At 43.7% G+C, this 26,884-nt stretch overlaps 1 protein-coding gene across 3 annotated transcripts in view; it reads left to right on the top strand.

Annotated features, from left to right (window-relative positions):
* Positions 1 to 26,884, top strand: part of LOC146710382 (semaphorin-3D) — a 110,118-nt gene that overhangs the window by 26,963 nt on the left and 56,271 nt on the right. For all 3 annotated transcript variants that reach the window (XM_085457797.1, XM_085457798.1, XM_085457796.1), the window contains exon 2: positions 24,839 to 25,075. In XM_085457797.1, coding sequence (XP_085313923.1) covers positions 24,886 to 25,075 — 190 coding nt within the window. In that variant the 5' untranslated portion in view covers positions 24,839 to 24,885. The remainder of the gene's footprint in view (positions 1 to 24,838; positions 25,076 to 26,884) is intronic.

The raw sequence follows: 26,884 nt of genomic DNA, 5'->3' as shown, positions 1-26,884 counted from the left end.
TGAAGAAGAGGAGGTATTGCTTAGAGAAACAGAGCTGCTCATGTCAAGTTCAGTTCATGTTTATTTATATAGCGCCAAATCATCACAACAGCTAACTCGAGGCTCTTCAACCTGTAAGTAAAGAGCCTCCAGTAGTCAGGAGAAAACCAGCAATCAAACCAGTCAAACAACGCTTTATGAGAAGCACTCGGTGAAAGTGGGACAATCAGAATACTTTATATAATTTCCTTGAGGGTTAATAAAAACTTCCTTTTAACTGGAAGAAGCATCTGGCTGAACCAGGCACAGGGACGGATGATGTTTCATGGTCAGATCAGGATGGTTCCATGTTTACGATTGCGACCTGTCCTGTGCCGCCGTTCATCAGCTTCTTTCCTACTTTATTTGGATTGGCAGTTAAGGAATTAAATTGATCCTTTAATTCTCTCAAAAATCGACAGTGCGCCTTATAATCCGGTGTGCCTTATGCATGAACTCTGGTTGTGCTTACTGACCTCGAACCGATTTAATGTGCTACACGGCGCTCAAAAATCTGTCAAAAATGTTTTAGTACGACTTTGCTAAGCTACGAAGCCGCACCGCTTGATGGATTGTCGGAGCATTACGGCTACCATATCAGGAGCCTCGCGGAGTAATCTGGGTCCTAAACTCCGTCCCTTCAGGTCCCAAAGTCAAATGAACACTGCGACATCACTGAGAGTTACAAACTGTTAACTGGGTAGCTGTAGCTCAGGCGGTAGAGCAGGTCATCTACTGATCGGAAGGTTGGTGATTTGATTCCTGGCTTCCCCTAGTCTGCATGCCAAATATCCTTGGGCAAGATACTAACCATAAATTGCTCTCCGATGCATCCATCGGAGTATGAATATGGGTGTGAATGTTAGTTAGAAGGCACTAAGTAAATGTGCTTGAGTGAATGGGTGAATGCACAAGTTGTTTAAAGCGCTTTGAGTGCTCAGAAGAGTGGAAAAGCGCTACATAATAGAACCAGTCCATTTACCAAACTGTCTAATTTCTTTCATCTTTAATAAAATGATCATTGTTACACCTGGTAAAGCAGCAACAATCAAGTTTAACATCCAGGCATCCATGAAAACAGGATTTATTAAATTCAGCGGAGTTAGAAGTTAGCAGCAAGTTAGCTCGTTAGTTTCCACCTAAACATGATATAGCATGTTCTGACTGAGAGATTTCTGAAACATTAAAACGTACAGCTCTGCTATCACTTCCAACATAAATGAAGACAGAAAACTAAACAGCAGTGACGTTTGTAGGGTTACTGAAGTTGGGCTAGCTGGTATATAATGATGTGCTACGTGTGGCTAGCGACACAGCTATGTTAGCATAACATAAACAGTGAAGCTGGAGGATGAACGCTAACTTTTTTCCACTCGATAAAAGTTAACGTGAGGGTTCCCGATGGATAGGGACAAATGCAATCGCATGGCAGGATGCTGTAAACGGACCAAACTTCAGTCAGGAGAACAACTGAGATAATCCATCCACAATACGAGGTTAGTCGTTAATATACTGCAACAACATGGGAATAGAGCAGCTGCGGAGAATTCAACATTAATGAATCAATGGTACAGAAGTGGAGGAAGCAAGAAGAATGAGTTGAGTAAAGTTTGATCTGATTTTGTTTCGCCTAATGCGCCTTATAATCTGGTGCGCCTTATGGTCCAAAAAATACAGTAGATGGATTCAGCAAATCTGTTGCGATCGATCACACAGGCCTAGAGACCTGCTGGGAACTATTTGGCAACCTCCAGTTGCCAGGTAGAAATATGTGTTCTGGTTACTGTGAAATTGGTTGCTAACACCATTCAGGCTGACCAGGCTACTTCCAGAGACCAAACTCTGAGCTTTCCAATGGTTTATAAAGTTTCGCTGTAAGCCAAATATATTTGTTTTGGATGGTGGACATTTCATTAACATGAATTTTGTGGATAAAGTTCTTCATAGCAGGAATTATACAGGGTCAGCAGCAATGAAGGCAGAGCTATTGATCCAGGAGCTGATTAATATTATAGTTAGGTTAAGTTTAGTTTGTGACCCAAAAAGTGAGACTACACCGATCCAAGCAGCCAATGAGGCAGAATATTTTCCCAGCAGTCTGTAACGCCACATCTTTAACCTGCAGACATTATAAAATCGCTCAGATGACGATAAGAATCAAAGCATCTCAAACTTTTGCACAACAACAGCGTGTGAGGGAGTTTGATTAGAGACAGTGGGATTGAGTTCCTCGGTCATCAACGAGCTATTAGTTCATTCTTTTCTACCAGGAAGTCAGAAGGACTTGCAGTAATTGCAGTCCCCTCCACTTACTGGAGATGTTTGTGCACATTATATTCAGTGCTGTTGGGGTTTTATCAAGAGTTTGAAGGAATGCGGGTTATGCTGTGGAATGAATCTTAACTGAATTTAATTACTGCCGTGAGGAAATGGAGGAACTGTTCGCCATTAGTTTGATTTAACGTTATATTTCTAACATCACAGGGGCACAGAACCTCCTCTCGTTCCACATCAGCGTTAAACTGGACCATAAATGTTTCCATAAGTTACTGACAAATTGTGTTTGGTCCTTTGCATCACTTTAACGTGCGCTGAAATACCGCTGTGCCCATTTTTAGTCACAGCTCTTTGAATTGTAACACGCTGCTGAGTTTCTGCCTCTAATACAGAAAAGGTTAAACTACTTTCTTCAAACTACTGATTCAAATGGAGAAAATAAATGCTTTGTTATTTTATGTTAATTGCTAAATGGCTCTGTTGGACTTGTAGTTTATCCTGTGAAACTGAAGTGTACACAGTGCTGTGCCACATTAAACCAGAAGACTGTAAAGCTGATTCAGCTGTTCCAGATGATCCAAAAATGAAAGGGCTGTGACTTCTGGAGCCTGCTGACTATAAGGGATACAGTCATATAATAGATGTTTAAACCAGTAGCCACGGTGACATCATCCATTGTTTTGCAGACTTGTTTCCAAAGCTTCTAATTGAAGGTTTTAGCCGTCGCCATCCAAGCTTTTTTTAAATTATGGAACTGAGCGAGGGCAATCGTACCAGGCTTCGTTGTCCCTCTGCACGTTACTGGAACTGTAACGCATCAAATAAACATTATTTTGTGTTTAATAAGGCTTGAAACTAGAGAAAGTGTTTACTGAGGTCACAGATCAGTTCCCAGAGGCAATGTCCCCCCTTTTATAAGCAATCTGTGGTTTAAACCCGGGACCCTTTGTTACCAGAGAGACTTCATCAAAGGCAGCCGAATTAAAATAAGTCAGTTAAACCTGATCCAAACACAGTGATCCTGAACACGCCCAAACACAGAGAGGAAACCGTGCACCCACTTTAATACTTTTCTTGGGAAAACAAAGGATGGCGTAGCTGTTTGGGTTGAGCTCTTCCCTTCTGCCTCCTCCATAAAAATCAAAGTAACCACCTCAGAGTTGTCCTTTATATTTGTTGACAGTTTGTATGTGAGATGTTAAACAGCTGATGTTTGCACCTCATCCTTTTACTCTAAACACGCTGACTAAAGACTCATTTCAGTCTGTTTAGGTCTGTTAGGGATTTAAAAGCCTGACGCACAAACTTAAGACCCGCGGCAATAAAACGAGATCCGGCCTGATTAGCCCGAACACATCCCGTATAATTACAGAACACGCCCACCCATTTGTACACCGACACACATCTCGTGTCTCCAGATGCTCAATCAGCTCCTCACCTTTGATATGAGGGGCATGTCTGATGACTCGTCTTCTATCGAGGGAATAAAAATCGTCCTCAAGCTCGACTCTGACGCGCTGCAGCTCTGGAGTTTGTTTCAGGCCCAGTTCACAACCTTCACTGACATGTTAGAAACAACCGAGCTGAGCCAGCAAACATTTATTCTGAGGCCGCGATGGTTCTAAAGAAGCCAATAATCAGAGGAGACTGCTTTATTTGGCTCAGTCACTTTCATTTATAAATCCAGTTTCTTATAAACTTCACAGGCCAAACTCCTGAGGCTTTTATTGGTAGTTCTGCTTGTCTTTAATTTACTCATTCAAATCGATCTCACTTTCATATTCCTGAGTGTAATCCATCTCTCACTTGGTGTTGCATAAATAACGTTTTATTCGATGTAAAATAACCATAATCTCAGCTCACCTCACTCTGAAGCGAGTTCCCATCCTAAAAATAACTGTTAGGAGATTTTATTACACTGTGTGTGTGTGTGTGTGTGTGTGTTTACCTATCTTTGTGGGGACCAACAACCCTTATGGGGACAAAAACCTGGTCCCCATGTTTGAAGGCATTTTTGAGATTTAAAATGTGGTTTTAGTGTCAGGGTTACAGTTAGGGTATGGGTAGGTTTAGGGTAAGGGTTAGGCATTCATTTTTCATGGTTAGGGTTAGGGGCTAGGGAAAGCATTATGTCAATTATATGTCCCCACAAAGATATGAATACCCGACGTGTGTGTGTGTGTGTGTGTGTGTGTGTGTGTGTGTACATTTGGATGCTGTCTGTGTGTGTCTGTGTGTAGAAACATCTCCTGTTCTTTACAACTTGAACTTGTCCTTTAAAAAATACCTTTTCTGTTTCCCAGGGAAACTTTATTTGCTTCCTGCTCCTTGAATCAAAGGACACAATCAGACCGACTGGACAGGTTTAATGTCAGGCACTTAAAAGATACAAAGGGTGCCGAGTTTGTGACACTTTCCCACTTCAGGGCTGTAAAAAACAGTTTGGCTTTTTAAAACTTTATTACAGCTGTTAGAAGAACATTTCCATCAGTAACTGCTTTCTCTTTAACATCATCGCACTTCAGAGCTCCAGAGTCCGGCTAATTTCAGCTCCATTGTTTCCTCCCATTATTCAAATAATAAAGGCCTACTGTGTGTTTGAGTTCCTGTAGAGTGTGTGTGTGTGTGTGTGTGTGTGTGCGTACTCATTGTTAAAGACTGAGTGTCCCAGGAGGAGTTTGATTTGGATTGAGCTGCATTTACTGTTCCTGCACGCTGAGCTGCTGTTTGTGAGTTTGCAGTAAACGGCCTCCTTATTGTGAGGACGGCTCAGAAAATGTTTCCGCTAATAGGAAACAGAAAGCGTGGAGAAAACACAAATCTCTGATAAATAAACGATAAACAGGAAGGTTACAGGTTGTTTGTGCTGGAAATCTTTTTCAGATGATTTTTGATGTATTTTTAGCTGTTAGTGGACCGAGGGGCTCTAAATACACAAACATTAGAAATCAGTAAACTAGAACTCTGCTGATGCGTTACCCATAGTTACATAGTTATTAGTAAGTTGTCACATTAGCTCAGGGAGGCAAGCTTGGTTTCTAAAGTTCAGGGAAGGTTGGCGTTTAAAGTCAAAGATCATTAAAACAGTCAACAACCTTTGTTTTGTAGAAACTGACAATTTAAGATAAAAAATAATGTTAAACATATTCATAGCTCTTCCAGTGGTTATAAACAGGTCCAGCTGTTTCTTTTAACTCTGTCACGGTGGCTTCAGTACTTTTAGAAATCCTCTGCCTCCACCAAGGGCTCGTGTTGGCTCATGATGACACTGAAACACACACCACACAGTGAAAAGCTGTCATCCTTTTTGATAAATCCCTTTAGCCTAATCTTTGTAGGCAGGCAGACAAAGGGCTAAAGCTAAAGTGTGTGAAACATATGGCTCCGGGTCCAGAAGTGACCTGTCAGAGAGTCCAGTGCGGCCCAATGGTTGCCTTTTGGAACATGTGGAAATGAAAGTGTCAATTTTGGTCTGTTAACTGTAATTTTGTCACTTTTATAACCTTCTTACTTATAGAGACAAAACTATGGCATAGTTCATAAATGTATTCATAAGTGGCTATATTTATTTATTTATTTATTTATTTATTTATTTTGTGAATGTACGTCTTAAAACGTAAACCCAACGAGTCACATTGATGGCTTTCTTTGATTTACTTCGTTATAATGTATAAAAACAGCGCCGTATTGTTGAAGTTGCCTTTTTCTTCCATCATCTGAGCGATAAAATGTGTCTTTAAACTTCTTCTCACTGAAAGAGAAACAATTTGAAGGCGCTTTTGTTTAATAGGCTCTGTATTTAGTGAGCTGGCTCACTTAAAGTCAAATTAGGTCGAATCCGTCCCAAGAAGTAATAAAGCGCTTTTGTAGTCCTGGTCAAAATGTTCCTTTTAGCTCTTAACTCTTAAACCTTTGGTGGAAACACATGAGACAACATCCATGATGGAACCTCTGGGGCTGAAATATGAAGCAGTTGCCAAAACTGCAATTTCTCTAATGGCTGCTTGAGACTGGCTCCAAGAGTGAGTGAGTCCCCACAGACTGCCATGTTGGCGGATCAGCCTGCAGAGAAAATGTTTTTGCTCTTTCTAGCTAATTTGGTCCTTTTGTAGCAACTGTACACAGACTTGGACATTTTGTAACTCATGCATTTGCAGTCTTGGTGGCGTGGGCTCTTTGAGTGACAGGGGGTCCTGTGTTTGTGGAGCTTGTGCCTTCTGGAGCATTTATTCTTTGCACTGGTCTGTAGAGTAAAGTGTGTCCTTTTGGTAAATAAAATGATCTGTGGGAATGTTATCTATGGCTGATCCTCGGGTGTCTGTGTCTCTGTAGTCTGTGAACGTCTGGTAACCTGATATCTCTGCTTTTCATCGTTTCATCCTCAACACAAAGCGGCTCAGTGATGAACTCGAGGTTTCAGATTTAAACTTTATGTTTATAAAATCAATTTCATTTCATTTTTCCTGTTTATGTTCCCGGGAATATAAGCGGAGTGTCCTTTCCTTATTACTCCACGTTTCCTATCAGTGAAATGTGAGTATAAATATTTAATATAGATCTGGTGTTAATCGACCTTTGATGTGTGATGTAGGGTGTGTGTCACTGTTTGTCCAGCTGTGTGTGTGTGTAAGTAGTAAAAGCCAGAGCAACAGCAGATATGGAGGCAGTGGGAGGAGGTTATCTCTGCTCCTCTCATACTTTATCAACACAGCAGAGATTCAAACCACAGATACACACCGTGGACGCACACGGGTCACACACACTGCATGGCAGCCCGGCTGGGAATGTCTCTGCTCCGTCTCTGCTGCGTTTCTCGGCACGTCTCAGCCTCTTTGGCAGCCAAACAACCTGCATTTGAAGGTTTAATGCGATTCCAGAAACTGAGCTTAGACCGATGTACCGGCTGGTATTCGGCCTGTTGGAACGTCGTCCACCCACCAGTGGAAGGATTGAGATTCTTTACTGACCACAGTCATGTAAAAATGGCCTGTTTTCTTTTTCCAGACATGCTGGGTATTTATTAATTCTTCATTTGTAAAACGATCACAAACCTTTCTGTGTGATGTAATATTTTTCTGGTTAGCATGGCTTAAAAATGCTGAAACACTGAATAACTGAGCTCAGTCTGCTGCAGTGAACTCAGTTCAAATGAAGTGTGATTTAACAAAATGAAAATTAGTTACTAAGTAGACTTGGATATCTGTAATACAACCAGGTAATAAGTGAAGTCTGTGTATGGGGAAACACTGGAGTATGTAGCAGTGCTGTCACATTAAAGCTTCAGCGTTTCATACAGAGATCCAGAAGGCACGCTCCTGCTTCAGTTTCATCAGGAAGCATCAGGAATAACGGATATGCCCGACAGTCCGCTCGCTGTGAAGGAAACGTGGAGCTCCGATTTTGGCTTCAGGACAAATTTTCAGGAACATTTTTGCTCATGGCAAAAAGACTTGAGATCACAAACACAGGCAAGCTGCAATCCGTTTCCTTTATGGGAAATCTGTCCTCACGCTTAAAGCGGAGGAGACGAGAATGCCGAGTCGAACCTCTGCACCTACAAAAGGAGCCAGCAGAGGCGGTGTTATCAGGAGGCATCCTGGGCAGATTCCAGACTTTCCACCAGAGGATTTGTGGGCATATTTATGAGACCTCGGAGCAGATCCAGGGGAGATCCCGGGGAGATTACTTGTATCTGCACTTTGAGTTCTTCTGGATCTGGAAATCACTGGTGGGAAGCAGAGAGTTTGAATACCTTTCTTAACCTGCTGCCACTTCAGTCCTTCAGTGCATGCATGTTATTATGTTAAACTACTCAAATCACTGCCAGCTTTTTAAGTCCAACTTTTCTTATTTGTAGACACACTTTAAAGAAATATTGCAAATTTCAGATGTTTGCAGTGTTGCTGTGACTGCTTTCATTCAGACTATCTTTGATGCTGGATGAATTTCCTTCATCAGAATTAAAGAAGCCATTCGTTGCTCCTCACGGGGTGAATACCTCCGTTTTTAGCAAACCTCTCGTGTCTCACTGTGTGGACATGAGAGCAGCCTTTAAATTTATGTCTTTGTCACACCCTTAGCTGCGTAGCGGCTTTTAACGCTCCCCTCAGACTGATTGGAATCTTTCATGAACTTCAGCTCATCTGGTCAGACTGGAACTTTGCTGTCCTGGGGTTTGAAGCTTTTGGGGAGAAATATGGGCGAATATTTGAAGACTCATGAGGCGTTGTGGTACAGATGAAGAGTGATGATTCATGCAACTTTTTTTTCCCACAGAGGGCTATACACCCTTAGACGCAGTATGCAAAGAGCCAACTGAGACAACAAAGACATTATGGAGACATTTTTCAGCGTCCTGCTGATGAAGATGTAACTTGTTGGCCCGTCATGTGGTCACTGACTCAGTCTCAGAATGATGAATGTTGATGTGTAATGAATAGAGTTTTAATGGGCTGTTTGGGCTCTTTGTGGTAAGAAATACATATAATATAACATTAAAAATAAAAACATGTTGCATTTGACTGCAGATTTGGATTATTAGAAATGAAAGTGGTTCCAGTGTTCCCCACAGATTTAGATTCTGTTTGTGGCAACAGGAGGTTGCACCAGCTTTTTAAAAATGTGTTATGAAATTATTCCATCTACAAGTTTCTGCTCTGCAAAGGTCCGAAGTTCTTTGTGGCAAATAACAGAGCTGCTCTCCACCGAGGCCGTGCACATTACCTCCAAGTCCACCTTTTGGAAGCAGAAATTTAAACCTGCTGCAGTTTCTAAGGTTTGTAGTGGAAATCCGGTCCAAGATGGTAGAATTGGAGTTCTGGATCTCCCCATCCAGTGAGCCAACTGAACGGGAAAACCATGAGACAGGAAGGGCGCCAGACTTTAAAACTAGCCATAATATGCTCATATTAACAGCAAATGATGGATGATTGAAGCCCCTAAAATATTTGGATGTCTGATCTCTGGCAGCAGGTTTGGTGAATGATATTTATTTTATTAGTGGGGATAGGTTAATTGGATAACCCAAATTGTCACTAGGTGTGAATGGTTGTCTGTCCCTGTGTGTTGGCCCTGCGACAGACTGGCGACCTGTCCAGGGTGTACCCCGCCTCTCGCCCTATGACAGCTGGGATAGGCTCCAGCGCCCCCCGCGACCCTGAAAAAGGATAAGCGGAAGCGAATGGATGGATGGATATTTTATTTCCAGCTTCTCATGTATAAGTCACATGATATTCTTCAGCAGAGTCCAAACAGGTGAACGGTTTCACAGATACTGAAGCTTGAATATGAAAGAAACACATTTTCATCCGATGTCAGTGTGATATTTCCCAGGTATGAATCCATGTTCCAAACTCTTCTGGTGATGTTATATCCAGCATTTCCAGCAGTTGTCTCTCTCATTATCCCAGCTTAATAATGGATAGATTACATTGGGATTTAATGGAATTTTCATCCCTTGATGGCAGCTTGCTGTCACCTATCATCCAGTCTGCTTCTGGTTTCATCATGAAGCTAAAAACATCATTTTTATGTGCTGTTCCATAACATATTAATGCATACCCACTCATGGCGTTTCCCACAAAAGAAACCATTGTTTGAAGGAACAGATGCCTGTCCACACAGCAGCACGTACTGCATCTGAAATGTCATTGTTCTTCAGACCTGGTAGCTAATGTTTAAGTCACTGTAGCTGCAGCGCCGTCCTGCAGCAGCTCTGAAACAGATCCGTTCTTCTACCACCTGAAGCATTAAAGGCAGTAAACTCGATGCAGAAGTTCTTGACTGCAGCTTGCAAATATCTGCACTTCAAAGCTGGTTTCTGCCATGAAAACGTCTGTAAGTCCTCAGAAAGCAGCAGAAGTGAAACAGTATCCTGCCTCCGCTCCTTTAGCTTTACTGGTCGGCTGCCAGAGCCGCTGCTGCTCTGCACGCCGTTATCGGCTGTGCCGTGAGTGGCTGATGGGGGTTTGAGCTGCCCGTGGCCCGAGTGACAGCCGTCAGAGTAATGAAGGCCGCTTTTCTTTAAGAAGACAGAGGAGGGGGGATGAAGATGAAGAAGAGGTGAAAACATGAAAAAAGCGAGGAGGGGGGAAACAAGTTTTAGAAGTTTAAGCCTCACATGTATTCACGGCTTTGTCTCGGTGTGAGGAGATGTCGGCAGGGTCTGCTTGTGTGGGGTTGTCTCCCCGCTGGTTGGTTGTTTTTTTGCTTGGCTGCTCCCAGTGTTCCCACCGCATCCAGTGAATAGACGCTCCTTTCACTGCTCCCTAAGGCGCCTAATGAAGGGAGGATTACTTTATGTCTTACTCACTGTGTGTCAGTCTTTCAGATTGCTGTGCGCGGACAACACAGCTTACACTACAAGACAGTTTGAATCCACGTGAGACGACACTCAGACATTTCTGTCTCCAGTGAAGACTCGATCGATTTGCATGTGTTTGAATGTTGCAGTGACCCCTGCACCGAGGCCTCCTGATGCAGATCAGGGCCTCTGCAGAGAGCTGAACAGATGAAGATGTGCTCGTATACATCTCCATCACAGATTCGTCGTTTTGTGAGTATTTTTGGTGGAAATGGCTTGATTGTCATGTTAATGCTCTTTTTTTTGGGGGGCTGCACATTCTTCCCTCTTTTTTTATTTCATGGTGCTTTTAAACGATGCTGAACATCCATCCTTTTCTCAAAATAAACGTGCCATTCGTTGAAAGCAGAGGATTTTTCTATCATCCCTGTGAATGTGAGAGTGGCAGCCTGTCCAGGCTGGACCTGCCACTGAACTCAGACAGGCTCCAGCCTCCCACTGCAGCTCTATGCAGCTTAAACAAATGCAGTTCTTTTATTTGTCAGTACTTTGTGGAAATAACTGGGCGATAAGTAACCTGCTTGTACAGTGAGTCTCTCGTCCTGCAGACAGACTCTTTGTCTTGTATTTTATGTTGAACTCGTTCGACTGTCATGTTTATGCACTTTTTCAGCCATGCATTTGCACATTCTTCTGTTTTATGCAAGTATAGTCCTATCACAGAAAATACTTTCACATTCTGGTATTTTTATTGAGGAGGAAATTAGTTCTGGTCTCTCTGTAGGAAAATAAGGGCGTGGTCCTCGTCTTCCAGCAGAGACACCAGACCTGCCGCTAACTTTCTTTCTTTTACACCTTTGGCTGAATACCGAACTTTAAAGCTCCCTTCAGACTGATTGTAATTTCAGACCGTTATGAACCTGCAGTGAAGACTTACTGACTGCTCAGCAAACATATGGACTCGTGTGTTATTGCAATATGTCAGAAGTCAGGTCGTCTTTAAAGGAGCGTTCCCCAGACGGAAATATCTAGTCAGCTTAAATTTAAGGAATTCAGAAGTTGTTTTTACGGATTGATTCTGATCAAAATTCCTTTTATCAGGCTCAACAGCTAGTATTAATATAACCCGATGAAGCAAACGGAGTGGGGAGAATAATATGCAGGAGATTCACAGTCCACAGACTAACTGCATGTGTTTGGACTGTGGGAGGAAGCTGGAGCACCCAGAGAGAAGCCACGGAGGCAGAAATCTAAGAAACTACAAATACATAAAGAATACTAGATTTTTTTTAAAAGCCTATAAAAATGTACAAAAGATGCAGGAGATGTAATGATCACTGCTGAAATTATATTATCAATGCTTGTTTACAAAACATACCCTGACCCTCTTTACATAAAAGGTTTGTTATCTTTGATTTTGGATTTTTAGATGAGGTTTCTAATTAGTTTTTATTGTAAGCAACCAACTATCCAACAATGACGTGCATAGAAAATCAGTTCAGGGCAAAAGACGAAGAATTAAAGTGTATTTTTCAGACAAACAAATACTAAGATGTACTTTTCTCTATATTAACAGAACTGTTAAAAGTATTAAAGGGCCAGGTTTAAACTCTCTTCTGTCTCTTCTAACTTAACTCAGAACTGTGTAGACATGAAGACGTACGCTGGAGATCAGACTCATGGTAGGATGTGACAGATGTTTGGGTTCTTTTTTAATGGGCAGCAGCAGGTTGCCTGGAGGGTTCTTATTCAGTGAAAACACACAGACACACAAAACTCCTTCCTGGCGTTTGTTGAGACCATAACAGAGCTGGGTTTCCTGCTGGTCAGGTCTTTTTTTCCAGCTCCACCCTTCTCCAAAACCCCAGAAGCAGGAACATGAAAGCAGCCATCCATCGAACCAGACAAAGCCCAAACATCAGTGGACATGAGCGATTATACGCACAGGCAGAAGCACGTCTACCCACGCACCTTCACTCTGCACAAATCACACGGAGACATTTCAGACAAAAACATGAAAAAAATCACGACTACACACACACAGACACACACAGACACACACAGACACGGGGCGCCTCGCTCTCTTCACCCTCATTATATTGTTCGCTCACGCTAACAGAAGGCGGCCGTTTCCTTCTGGGCTTCTTCCAGGAACAGCTTCACTCCTGAAAGAATAAAAAGGCTTTAAAGAAAAGACTTGTTCACTCTGCACCTGCTGGATGACCTGAGCGGGGTCAGGCCAGCAGGTCTGATGGTTTCAGTAACAGTGTGGAGACAGACCAAACATGGAGAGGTTCAGGACACCGAGGTCGGCGCTGTGAACTACGTCTAAGCCCACAGCGAGTGATTTTTCTGTACTTGGTGCAGAAGAAGCAAAGTGAAAAAGAAACTTCAGCTTCACTTGGTTCACTACTCGGTCATTTAACGCATCTGTCTGTTTGTTGATGAGCAGAAAGTCTCTTTTTAAAGGTGTAATCACTGACAAAAGCTTCTGGTTCTCAATGGAAGCCTAAATATGGACAGAATAAGAGGGAAAAGGTGATGTTTACTCGTTCGTCTTTATTCCCGTCTCTGTGAACGACCTGACAGCCATCGATGGGATCCAGAGTATCTTCCTGAATCCACCTCTGTCCTGCTGTTTTGCCATCGCCGCTTCATCCTTTCTTGTTACCATGACGGCTAACTAAAGCACAATCAGCTGCTCCCTGGTGTAAAGAGAGTGAGCAGGGAGTTGCTGAGAAACGTCACTTGAGCGCAGTAATAGCAGGAAGAAACAGAACAGAGGCCTCCAGTCACGCGTGCCCTCAGATGGGACAGCGCCAAATACAGCCTGAAGCAACTACGGGGTCACGATCTTCAGGTTTCTTACCAAAGGAAAATGTTCTGGGATAAAATCCATGTTTGCATGTGTATGTATGTGATTCCTGCCTCAGCACTGATGGGTTTGGTGGTTGTGGCTCAGGTCTGGGGATTGATTAGTTCACTGGCATGTCCTGTACCTCTCCTCCATCACCTCACTTGACACATTCACGCAGTCCAGTGAACAATCCCGCCGCCTGTGTGCCTCTCTTATCTAGTTTCTACCGACTCAGTCGCCCTCGATACCATCGATGGGAATCCATCCAAAAGTGGCTGAGATATTCAACCAGTGTTCACAGGTCCAGCTAAAAAACACACCCAATCTTTAATATAGAGCAACTAATAACTATTAAGAACTATGTCCATCCATCCATCCATCCATCCATCCATCTTCATCCGCTTTATCCAAGGCCGGGTCGCGGGGGCAGCAGCCTAAGCAGAGAGGCCCAGACCTCCCTCTGCCCAGCCACCTCCTCCAGCTTATCCGGGGGAACACAAAGGCGTTCCCAGGCCAGCCAAGAGATATAATCTCTCCAGCGTGTCCTGGGTCTGCCCCGGGGCCTCCTCCCGGTGGGACATGCCCGGAACACCTCACCCAGGAGGCGCCCAGGGGGCATCCTTGTCAGATGCCCGAACCACCTCAGCTGGCTCCTTTCGATGTGGAGCAGCAGCGGCTCTACTCTGAGCCCCTCCCGGATGGCCGAACTTCTCGCCCTATCTCTAAGGGAGAGGCCAGCCACCCTTCGTACGAAGCTCATTTCTGCCGCTTGTATCCGCGATCTCTTAAGAACTATGTGTTTTATTTAAGAGGAAGGATGTAGCCTTGATTTTCTTAAACGTTGAGTTCAGTCTAACAGATTGAATAACAGGCTGCAGGTGTTCAAGTCTCGCCTCTAACAATGCAGTTGAAGAAAGCATAACAATATATGACAAACTTCAAAATTATGGGAGTTGTGTAAGAATCAGGGGGCCCTGTTTCCTTGTCCTCGCTGTCCTTGTGTGGAAGTGACATCAGCTCTTTTCCTCTTCCCAGAAACCCCCAGAGTGAGAGGATATTTCCTACAGGCCTTGAACAGATAGAGGGACACGCAGTGATCATAGAAAGAGAGAAGGGGGGGTAAAAAAGAAGAATTTCCTCTTCCCAGAATTCCTCATCGAGACCAGCTCCGTTCCCACAATGATGTTTGTTTGTCTTGACTCTGAGCTCAGTCATCTTTGTGGAAAAAACAAGCCGTGCACTTGTCTCGGGTGCGGCTCCTGTGGTTTCACCTCAGAAAGGCTCCACTCTGGTTTCACTTTATCTGTGCGAGGTGGTTAATGAACTGTGGAATAAATGGACTCCACGGTGTCTTTGTGGCGCACCGGACTGTGGCGTGCTGAAAGGAAATTAAAGCGATGGCGATCCCTCAATGTAATTCCAGGCAATCAGACATTATTCAAAATATAAATGTAGCGTGACCCCAAAAGACAAAAGCATGGTGGAAAATACACTCCAGAAACCATGAATGCAACACATAAACACACATTTAGACAGGAAATGCATGCAAAGGAAAGAATCTGGGGTGCCACAGTTCCTCGTTGAAACTAGGCCACATCAGTTACGCACAAGGTCTCCAATGGCTACAGTGCAGTGACACATCAGGTTATGACATCACTGAGGCGTGGCTGTCACCCCAAGCTTGAGCCGTGGGACAGAGGAGTTCACGGGCGACTGAGCGGCTGTCAGGTGCCCACGCTATCGTCGCTCCACCACCGTGCTGACAGGTCTGAGGCATTAGTGCTGGTTCCAGACTCCGGTCTGGTCTGGACATTGTACCAGAGCTCTTGTGGTTTGATCAGATGCAGCTTTGCAAAGCTAAGGCGTGCTAACATCCTCTTTCAGAGAGGCGTTCCTCTGGCTTCCAGCAAGCCATACTTGTTTCTCTTCTCCTAACTGTACTGTCATGAACATCCGTGGAACATCTGTGGACAGCTCGGGTGGAGTTTTTCACACGACACGCACAGTTATAAGCACTCATTGCTCCAGTTCCACATTAATTAGTTTGTAGTAACTACGTCTGCTTCTCACAGGAAAACAATCCTGAACTAAAAAGCAGACGGTCTCCTTGGAGTCCTTAATGCCGACTGAAAACATGTCTGGACTCCCTGCTATGAATCAAACTGTTCCTAATAAATACCTAAATCAAATATCTGGTTTCCTCTTGGACCTCGCTCTAATCACCAGACTTCTCCCCTCATAACAAAAGTAAGTCCTTCTCCTGCCTTGTTGTTCTGAGCTCAGTGCTGGTTATAAATGACTCGTCTTATTTAAAAGAAAATCTCTAATTTATCTAATTGGTATTAATGATGGCTAAAGTCACATTTAGCTTTTCCAGCATGATGTAGCAAACCAAAGTTGTGCCTTAGGGATTTTGAAATCTGTTCTCTATGCATCACACAGAGTTCACATGTTCTTGGTTCACATTCAACAAAACATAGCTCTGGAGAAACCCCCCCCCCCCTCCCAGGCTGTGGTGTGTGCAGAGCAGAGTGGCAGCGTGGATGATAAAGATTCAGGGGAACGTCAAGCATCTTCCAGGTGCAGCTAAACAAGTCAGAGCGAGTCTCCTTTTGTTCAGAGCCTTCCAGCGAAAACTTTCACCATCACTCATGTTCTTGACCTCGATTCAAGAATTTTGTTTTCTTTCCTGCTGAGAGTCTGACGTCCGCCAGTCCAGCTCTGAAATCGTGTCTCAGAGCCGTGAAACGGGCCGGAGGACCGACTCCTGTAAACAAAACTCTAAAATCAAATCTCAGAGTGTCTCCCGTGGGCATCTGAAACGGCTCAGTGTGGCCATTCTGAATGCCTCTCACAGCAGACGCACTGAGCCTAAGAGAAATTTGTAAGATGATGAGAATGTGACGAACCTGTGAATGCGCACCTGCAGCACACTCGTATCCAGGGCAGGTCCTGGCTTTCACTGCTGGTTATATTTCTATTACTGCTGCTATAAATTCCATCCAAATAAGCTTTAACGGCTTTGACTCTGAATCAAGAATGCAGCAATAATTTTCTCTTCGCAGAAAAAAACGAGTCTGTCCGATTTATCACGACTTAACAGGCCGTGATGGGGGATCTCTGTGAACCCCGAGTGTTTTAAAGGATGAAAGGATGTGGCTAAATGTGCGATGACTGACGCACGCTCACCCCCCTCTTTTTGTCACATCTGCACTTTTTAATAAATCCTGAACAGCTGCTTCTTCAGCTGGTTTACAGCCACGTGGCGGGAGAACAAACATCAGATATAAAGCAGAAGTTGGGATAAAGACAGCGTGTTCTCCGTGACTTTTTGATGGTGGTTAATCTGCTCAGTGTGGTGCAGACAACTGAAGCAATGAGCCATTTATGTACTGCACAGATATTTTAACATCCACCAAAGGATATCTGTTTTTTTAATCCATGCAGAATGATGCACCCACCTCGCTTTTATTGTGAAGGTTCTGTTTGCTGCTGTTCAGCCCTGGCTCTTCCTGTCTGGTGTTTTCCTATCAGCTGATCTGTTGGCCTGGTTGCTGTTGTGCCCATCTCGATATCGTTCATCTCCCGGAGAGTCTCAGAAACCAGAAGAACGAGCCACAGCGCTGAGAAGCTGGGAATCACGCCACTAACACTTCACCCACGATACGACGTTGTTGTGATTTTTAACATTTTTGCGACATGCAGAGTATTGTAACATGTGTTGGGATTTGTCACCTTTTTCAACTGCAAATTATCTCCTCAAATTTAAACTTTGTCCGTATCTGTTTCATGTGAATGTAGATACGGTCACCACTTCGCTGAGATCTCAAAATGATCCAGAGGAGCATGAATCAAAGTCCTCGGAGCTGTAAAAAGAGGAACAGCAAAGTTAGAGGAACACAGCAGACCTTACAAATGGAGAAGGAAAATACGGCACCATAAATATTAAACATACATTAGAGAATCTTTCACAATAACACGCCTTGTTCAGCATCTGCTTTTGCTTTGTAAATGCTTTTACCTCGGCACAACGTGCCAGTCATGTCTGGCAACGCGAAAGCTTCAATAAAGTAAGTCCAAAGAGTTATGTGCTGTAAAAAACCCAAAAGAATAGAAGAAGAAAAGTTTCCCTTCCTTTTGAAATACCGAGCAATACTCTGAGATTTACTGCCTCCTGATGCTTTTGCTCTTATTATTTCCATCCCTGATAATCGTAGAACACGTTATCGTAAAGTGCCCAGTTACAGTACTTTACTTCCTTTGAATATTGCTTATTACAAATATGCAATGAAAGCACATGGAGATATTTAATATTGTTGCAAATATACTTTTGTGTTTAAAGAGACTTTTGTATTTTTCTCATCTCTTCAAATATAGAAATAATGTAAACAACTTCCCATTTGTAGAAGCCGGCCTATCACAGCTGTAATAACAGGGCTTCTTTACTGTGCCTCTTATTTTTATTGCTAATTACAATTAGACACACAGATCTATAGATTCTATAGGAATAGAATTAAGAGGACGGATGGACGGACGGATGGACGGACGGATGGATGGACGGATGGATGGAGGGTTTCTGTCATGCTTGTGATGAACTCGATCTTGAAGGTGTTGTCGTTTAAAGGGTTTTCACACATTCCACACGTGCTCGTGTATTCGACTCTTGCATAAGCTGCTCATTCGTACTGTCAGCACCCTGCCCGTCTGTGTGACCTCAAACCCGCCGTCAGTAAACCAAGAATGTTGTTATGTTCTGCTCGCTAAGAGAGATAAATAGACGTTGGGCGTGTGTTTCAGCTGTACTGTCAGGTACCAGTGGGTGCCTGCTGGATCGGGGGCCCCGGGGCTGTGCACCTGCTCACTGAGGACTGATGTGAACTCCCCAACACCCACCGAAACACACGAGCTCATAAAACGCAGCTGAAGCTCTGTAGTGTATCTGTGACAACGTTTTCATTTTTGATTTAATCAGCAAATTATTTTGACCAAAACCCAGAAGTGAAGACGACGATAAATGTGTTTAGGTGTCCGACTTCAGGGGCGAGAAATGAAGCAAAGGTTGAAATGTCAACAAGCTGCACTCCTGTTATTCACAGTATCACTAATTAGCAGGCATCAATTTCTCTGAGATGCAACTATTCATTCGATGGGTGCAGCTCACTAACTGAGCTTATTTGCATCAGTTTATCCAAGCGAGTCACACGGACACAGACACCAATCAGAGATCGTCTGGATACCACCAGTCACTGGTTGGTAACCAGTGACATCACGGGCGTTGCCATCTTCTCTCTAGGCTTATGTGACTAAGGGCTAATTGAGCGCTCCACCCTTCTTGTTTAAATATGATCTTATATTTTTTATTTTGGGAGTTTAAAGTTGCAAATGAGGTGATTAGAACGAGGTGACAAAGGCTCCTTCTGTCATATTTTGCTTTATCTTTGTATAGTGGGAAGTTTAGTACACAGGAAACACTTTTCATTCTTTAAGTACATTTTGCTTTCCTGAGCCTGTTTTTGAACCAAAGACTTCTTCTTCTTCTTCTTCTACTGCAGAAGAAGAAGAAGAGTGTGGTCAGGTTGTGGAGCTGCATAAAACATGGGTGAAGGATAAAGATTATTAGATTAGGGATTTGTTGGAAATAAGTCAGCGTTACATGAAAGGGAGACAGACGTGGATTTAAGAAACAAAGATATTGCACTTCTCAGTGTTGAAGTATGAGTGGAGGGATTAGCGGGGAGGTTCAGATGGAAGAAGAGGAGTTATTAAATCATGATGAGGATTAGAGGGTTGGCAGAGAGATGTTGTAAAGCTGTCACCTTCGCTGGTTGACTTACAACAAGAAATATTAAAGTAAGGGAGAAGACTCGGAGGAGGACGGAGGGAGTAAGAGAAAAGCGATCAGGTGCTAACAGCAGAGAGAGGGAGTTTCAATAAAGAGGGTTAAAGGAGGGAAAAGTAGAGCAGTGAAGAGGAGGATGATGCAGAAAAACTCAAACGTGAAGGTATGAATTAAACGAAACCAGAAAGAGTAGAAGAAGAACAGCGGGAGTCCTCCACCTCTCTGCTGATAAATCATCCCAGCAGTTAAAATGAGATTTTTCAGCTTCCCTCAAGTGGCCAGCCACGTTTTCACCTCACCTCCTGTAAACATAATAAAACGACTTAATCCCCCGACCAGGAGCGAGACACGCTTGCTTCTACTCTGCGGGGAGATGAAGGTCACAGAAAGCATGTGAAGCATTCAGAGGCTCTGATTTTATAAGCAGGTCCAAAGTGTGGACGGTGCCATCGCACCAGGAGCGGCCGAGCCTCCCGTCTCCTCCTGCGGCGTTGCCTAATTCACTTGAAAAAAGAACCAAATACTTAACTTCTTTGAAAATCCAGAGTCTTGGAAGGGTTTTCTGTGAGGTGGCAGTGAAATCATCGCAGTGGTGCCTGCAGGATTTCTCTGCCTGGGCTGCAGGAAGGCCTGCAGACGAATGAACCGAATCAACAAGAACACAAAAATGTTTCTTTTCCTTTGAAGCGCGATGTGTTGGGAACCAACGGGAAGCCCGTTTTAGACATTTTTATCCTCTCATCATTCAAACAAACCTCTCCTTCAACTAACATAGGAAGCTGTGCACAAAGAGTGGATATCTGTGAGCAAAAACAGCCTATTTCAGGAGCTCCGGGTTTGAGGATGTGGGTTACAAGGTTACTGATACACAGTCTGACTCTTTGATATCACTCAGCTTTTCTTCTCTGCATCGTCCTGACCTCCATCAGCTCAACACAAGAAAGCATCGCAGGGTGCTTGTGCATTAAAACCTGCAGTGATTCCTGATGAGGCTGCAAACCGGGATGTGACACAGCTTGTTGTGTTTACTCATTGTTTGGCAGCAACCCCCACCATGCAGCAGGAACAGAAAATAAAGATGGATCCAGCTGATAACCATGGGAACGGTTCTCCACAACAATATCGCCCACTTCTACTCTATGGCTGCTTTATGGCTCCGATGCGTGATACTGGGACACAGTTCTTAGACCGTGTGTTTTTGTGTAATCGGTCCAAGAGAACAACCTCCGGGGATGGAAAAGAGCCCACGCTGGTGTGCCAAACGCTGCAGGTCCTCTAATGTTTACTTAAGGTTCCAATAGTGACTCATAGACTCCTGTGTTAATGTCCAATTTTAAAGCAGAGAAACAAACTTCTGTGTTCATAGGTTATGAATTCACTTTGCTAACCAAGCTAATTTATAATAGCTGATAAAGTTAAAATAAGTGTAGCCCAGCCATGCTGGCTATGTCCATATTTTATATATAGTCTTTGACTTGATCCCTGTTTCTTTTAGTGGGTTTTTCCATTCATACAACTGTACTGATTTATTAGTTGCATACTACTCTAAATGCTCTGGGTGGTCAGGTGATGCTAGTACAGCCACAGTGCTAAAGGTTTAACTCAAACTAACAGTTGTCTTTGACCTGCAGTTGAACTGAATCTGACCCCCACCCCTCAGAAAAATGCCATAAACATCTGTTTTATTTTTAGAGCCGCCTTCAAAACTTGGCCCTCTTATCTCGCTGGCTTTGCCACATTGTTTGGCTGTGAAAGAGACTGCGTAGTGTGTTTGTTTGTGCGTGTGTTCAGTCTGCGGGACTGAATCACACCGACAGACAGACAGTAGAAACAAATGCTGAGTTTCCTTCAGGGATTTATTTAGAGTCTCGACAACACCCAGGTCTCCTTGGGTACAAACACACGGACGGACGAGCGTCTTCACGTGAGATCTCTGCACTTGATGCTTCACGTTTCTTTGTCTCCGCTGCAGTACAGTTTCTCGAGGCGCTCAGTCACATGTTTGCATGTCAGACGAGCAGAGAGGAAGAGACGCTTTGTCCTCGTCTGTCTCCACGTTGACAGATCTGAAGAGGCCGCTTCCCCGAGTTTCACTCCATCGCATCTGTGTGTGCTTATATTTTACATGTATAATAACCGATGCAGAAAACCGCTCTCTCTGTCTGTTCCCTGGATTTTTAACCCTGGGGTGACAGCTTTACTGTTGTTTACTTGAAATTTCCCACACAGGCACATTTTTAAGTGAGCTCTCATCAGTAGGATGTTTGCACCGTTTTCTGCCTCACTGTGTGAGGATTCGGCTCTGAGAGGAGATTTCCTTCATCTAAAGAAACTTTTAAATGAGCTGTGTTTGTTCTCCGGTGTTTGACTGTCATTACTGTCAAAGTTTCAAACAATAAAAGGAGCCATTACAGCCAATAATCCGTCATCACCAGGAATTACACAGGAATGCTTTTCATTTGAAAAGGTTTTATTTGCAAGTCTACCATTAGGTGGATTAGAGTTGCAGGATATTAAAGGCTGTCATTAAGTCGAGAGTCATTCTCAGCTGCTTTGATGCGTGTAGTTGCATTAAACCTTCAAAACATCGTCTAATTAAGGCATCAGTTTCCCTCGATTGCATCTGTAAGGGAAGCCTTTTATTTTTCAGTGTGGCAGAACTGAGAAGCCAAGCAGAAATTCCTCAGGTTAGAAAAGCTTGTTAGTGCATCCCAGAGTGCATCCAGTATGGAAAAGCTCCTCCTCTGATGATACCAGTGAGCTCTTGAACGTTTTAGTTCTCACGTGCTCAGAGCGCTGCTGCCAAGTCGTGCTGAGGCCGAATTAAAACACGGCCGAGGGAAAAACCTTCAGCTGTCTTTCTTCTGTCAGCAGGCGTCTGTCCAACCTGTTGAGCTCTTTAAAACCAGCTGATGTTATCCAGCCATCCGCTCTGATAGATTATGACAAATTATGGTTTGATAACATGGGCGGGTCCTGTGCTTTACGGGCTGGAATAGTTTAGGTTAGGCTCTGGATAAAGTGGAAGGAATGAAATTAAGTTAGGACTGCTGTTGTTCTCGTTAATTTGTTACTAGACATGCTTCAATAAGCTCGATGAAATCGGGAGATTCTATTGGACTGGACAGCTGTTAACATCGAGTTTTATTGTTGCAGGTCCAAGCAGACACAAAGGAACTGTACAAAAAAGGAAATGTAACTGAAATGAGACGTGAAAAAAGGCCACAGAGAGAGAAAACGAAGATGACCACAAAGAAACAAAGGAAAAAACCACAGAGGAATGCAAAACAACAATGAAGGGCCTTTAAAGGACCACAGGATGCCTGAAAACATCTCCAGACACACTCAGACTACAGGCGGAGAGAACGACCACAAACAGGCTCACAGTGACTAGAAAGACTCAAAATAACGAAACCAACATATGTAAAACTACGGAAGACACAATTTATATATTATGGATTGATTTCACTCCTCTGTCCCGTCGTCTGTCCATCGCTGCATCTTATATTTTGCGGAGGACAATCAGATTGAGCAGAGTTACTAACAAGCTGCAGGTACCTGCCTTCCCTCTCTCAGCAGGTACGTCTCTGTTCATCCCTCAAACTAAAGTCTTGAAACCGGCCGTCACCATAATTTATGAACGGCACAAAGTGATAAATGGACCCGGTTCCCTCGTGAGCTACGTTCCCACATTAACCGAGCCGCCGCCTCACTGTACTTCCTGCGTGCTGGAGAGCTATCCAGGTGTTTGTGATTTGCTAAAGATGAATCCAAAGTGCAGAGGAAGTTTGGGAATATGGGAAATAAAAAAAGAAGACTGGGTTGTTTGTTTTGGAAACGCGATTCGATTTTCGATCTGGACAGTTTGGCTGTTTCTGCAAAAATGTATTTAATTTGAATTTAATTATCTGTGAATATCAGATGGAGCCGCTTTGATGTCTTTATTTCAGGTGACTGAGTCCCAAATAACCAAACTGAAGTAGGTAAACAAACTGTTTCTTTGCTTCTTGTTCGACACACGTGACGCGAACGACGACCTCACGCTCCGACTCGTAACAGTCACGACGTCGGCCGAACTTTTGAGTCTGTCTGCAAACACGCTGGAAGTGTTTACGTTGTCTTTCAGCATCCGTCTTCACTCAGCAGGCCAAGAAGAACCTGACACGTTATTTATGGTCTGCCTTTCTCTCTCTCTGTCTGTCTCTGTTTTTGGAGTGTATGAGCGCTGTTCACGTTTAGGAATGTTTTCTAAATGAGATATGCAGCTAGTGCCGTTTGCCAAGAGAACATCCAGTGTTTTCTTAGATTAAGATGCCAGTAAGCCCCTCTGGATGGATTCTGGGCTCCTCCGATATGAATGTAAACATATTCCAGTAATCGTTCATCTTTATCCTTCACTGTTGACTTAATTTAATGAGATCTGATTGCACAGCTTCTTCTCATAAACTGACACAACTCTTCTTTTCATGAACCGCTTTGTGACACTTCAGTGGCTTTAGAGCGAGTTTGCATCATCAGGTGAAATATTCAGAGGTTTTGGATGATTTGCTATAAAATGAGGCATGACTGATTTAGTACAGCCCGCTGTGAGTAATGTGACGTATTTTGATTTTAAATGGGAATGAACTGTTTAAACAGTGTTTTCCTGTTCATTCTGACCACTCAGAGCGCTTTACAAACCACGTTCCCACAGCGCTATCTTCCATCGTCTTTCAAGCCACCCAGAGAAAACCTGAGCAAGCACAGGAAGAACATGCAAACTGCTCAAAGAAAGACTCATTAATGCACAGATAAGTCCTGCTGCAGGATAACTGCATGCATTACTGCCCACCAGGCTGCTGAGTGTTGGTGCTCTCTGTGCAAAACACTGCCAACGCTGTGGGTACGCTTATTAAAGGACATTAATGCAGCGACCACATCGTGTGCTGCAGAGCCCTGACATCATCACAGAGAAAACTCTGGTGTTTGTTTAGCCCACATCATTAGCTGCAAGTAGCTCAGAAGTCCTCTAAAGAGGTCACACACCAGCTGGTGCAAAGTCTGAGCTGCGCATCGCCCCCCCCCCGTCCTCCTCAGTCATCCTGCAGAAGCTCCAAACTACCGTGAATCGAATAATTAAACTGAGCTCGACTGGAATAACTCAACAGTGAAGCTGCTTTCATCTGGTGTTTAAATAGACTGGCTTCTAGTGCTGCACATAACGTGCTCTCCTCTGCATACGTTTTAATTACCGAGTACTTCATAATGATTAGCAGCCTCTCCAGTTTGCAGACAAACTCCACAGTCCTGCACGGTGACGGTGGTCCTCGTTCTGCTCCTGATACCACCAGCCTGTAGGTTAAACACCGATGCTGTGCGTGCAGCGTGATCTCACGACAAAGCCGAACACAGCAGGTTACATGTAAATGTTTCTGTGAAGGTGGAGCCAGACTGGATTCGTCTGAGGTGCTCTTGGATTATGAGCATTTTAAGCTTCTTGAGCTTCAAAAGCATATCTAACATGACGTGTCATCTCTGTCCTGTTTCTCATTTGTCCTCCTATCAGCTGCCGTCCTGAGTGTGATGTAACCGGTCAGACGGTCCTTCTTCACGATGATGCTGATTTTTGCTGCAGCCCTGCAGGCAGCAGGTGCAGTCAGGACCCGAGAAGCGGCGTCTGTGCACGCGATTTTCATGATGGTGTTTCTCGTCCCTCTGCTGTGGCAGCCTGCAGCATCGAGCGCCGCCCCCGAAGCCAAAACCTGGAGCCAAACAGGACCGCGGCTGCAGCTCTCCCACTCAGGTAAGAATCACGTCGAAACGTGCTGAGAACAAGTGCTGAGAACAAGTGCTGCACTTTTGAAACCTCCAGTGTTTGAGTGTTTGAGGACTTTTCACTGAACAAGTAGACGTAATTATTTTAAAAGTGTCACAAATAGGTAAAAAGATTGGCTCTTAGGTTCTCGGGCCCCTCAGCAGTTTCCCACTTTGCCCAGTTGGTAATCCATCCTTTGGGTACCAGTAAAAAGAAATAGAGTGACAGACCAGTCAGTGAGGATTAGACCAGTCTGAAAGCTGTGGGTGTTTCGTGGGTAAAACCCGACTTTCCAGCTGTTTAATAAACAGAATGAGTGAAACCAAAGAAAATCAAGTGCTAGCTGTGATGTTTGGATATTAGAACCTCACATCTGCACCACAAACACACCAATGACAGACATTTACATTTTCATGTCCACAGTTTATGTGACTCCTTTGGTCTCTAACTCATACAAACACTTTAGGCCTAATTTGCCAGTTTTGCGGACGATTTAAGCAGCACCATTAATCACGACTGTCACTGGTTGTAGCTTTCCACAGAGCTTTTCAGTAAACACATGAAGACTGAGAGTCAGAAGGCTTTTTAGGATCACAGTTGGCCATCGAATAGATTGTTTCAGGCTTTCTTTGGTGGCCAGTAGCAGAGCTAAGAAACAATATCTTCATAATTGAGTTTAACCTCAGAGGAGGAACTTTTCCATCTGTCATCTTCCTTTTTGTCTTTTACTATTTTCACATGAGAAAACTGTGACTGTTTCGTATCGTTGTTGGGTCGCTGCCTATCAGTTAACGTCCCCACTTGTACAGTCGAGACTTGATTAAGGTGCTGGTGAAAGTGGATGTTGGATTATTTCCTGGCTTTTGTGATATGTGATGGTAGAACGGTCTGTCTGTATCTGGCTAACGCTTTTCAGCAGTAAAGTCATAATCTCTGGGGGCTTATTGCAGTCTGGAGAGAACTTTATAACTCTGTCAGTGAAGTAATGTCTATAATACACAAAGTGATCCGGGGACTTGTGTCGCTGTAAAAATGTCCCCCACGTACAGCAAAGTCACATTTTCCTTTACTTTCCCAGAGTTTTAAAGGACACTGATCTGCGACGCCCTGATTAATGTCGATAACAAATGCTTTTTGTCTTCAGTAAAATATTTTATGAGTGCAGTGAGCAGAATTAAAGTGGGAGACTCTGTTATGAGCTAACGGTGGCCGTAAAACACTCCTGATTGGAGTCAGCACCTGCAGGTCGCTGTCATCACCCACATTCAGACTTCGTACTGCAGCGTTTAGAAGATGCAGATTTTGACTTTTTTTCTTAAAGCTGGAGGTTAATCCTCAGCTTCACTGTTGTAGACATTAAACTGTGATAATCCTCCATCGGACACAGGTCGTTTTATCTCCTCTCCCGTTAGCCTGTCTTTAAACCGGGCCCTGGATTATTGTTGGATTATAGGCTGGTTTAAAGATTTCGTTTCCCAGATAGCGAGCTTTTACTTTTCCTCGGCAGAATTATGAAACACCAAACAAATACTCCATTGGTTTTGAATATTTTGCGGATCTGTGATGATCTTTTTCTTTGTTTTCATCATATGTGACACCAAATGGACGCTTCCAGTTTTTGGATGTCAGATGAACCAACAACCTGTTGGGCGTGATTGACAGCTCAGAATAATCCTTCTGTATCATACACTTTGTTTCATTACCTGAAATGAGCAGCTTTAGCTCCTCCCACCTTTTCCTGATTGGCTGCCCCTCACCACAGAACATTTTGCTATGCCAGCCCTGCACTGATGATGC

This window comes from Copadichromis virginalis, linkage group LG5, assembly GCF_057382275.1.
Source record: "Copadichromis virginalis isolate Kocher_CV1m ecotype Utaka linkage group LG5, C_Virginalis_male_GT1.1, whole genome shotgun sequence".
NCBI classification, from domain to species: domain Eukaryota; kingdom Metazoa; phylum Chordata; class Actinopteri; order Cichliformes; family Cichlidae; genus Copadichromis; species Copadichromis virginalis.
Note: the sequence above shows the minus strand (reverse complement) of the source record. Positions and strands in the feature narration are given on the sequence as shown.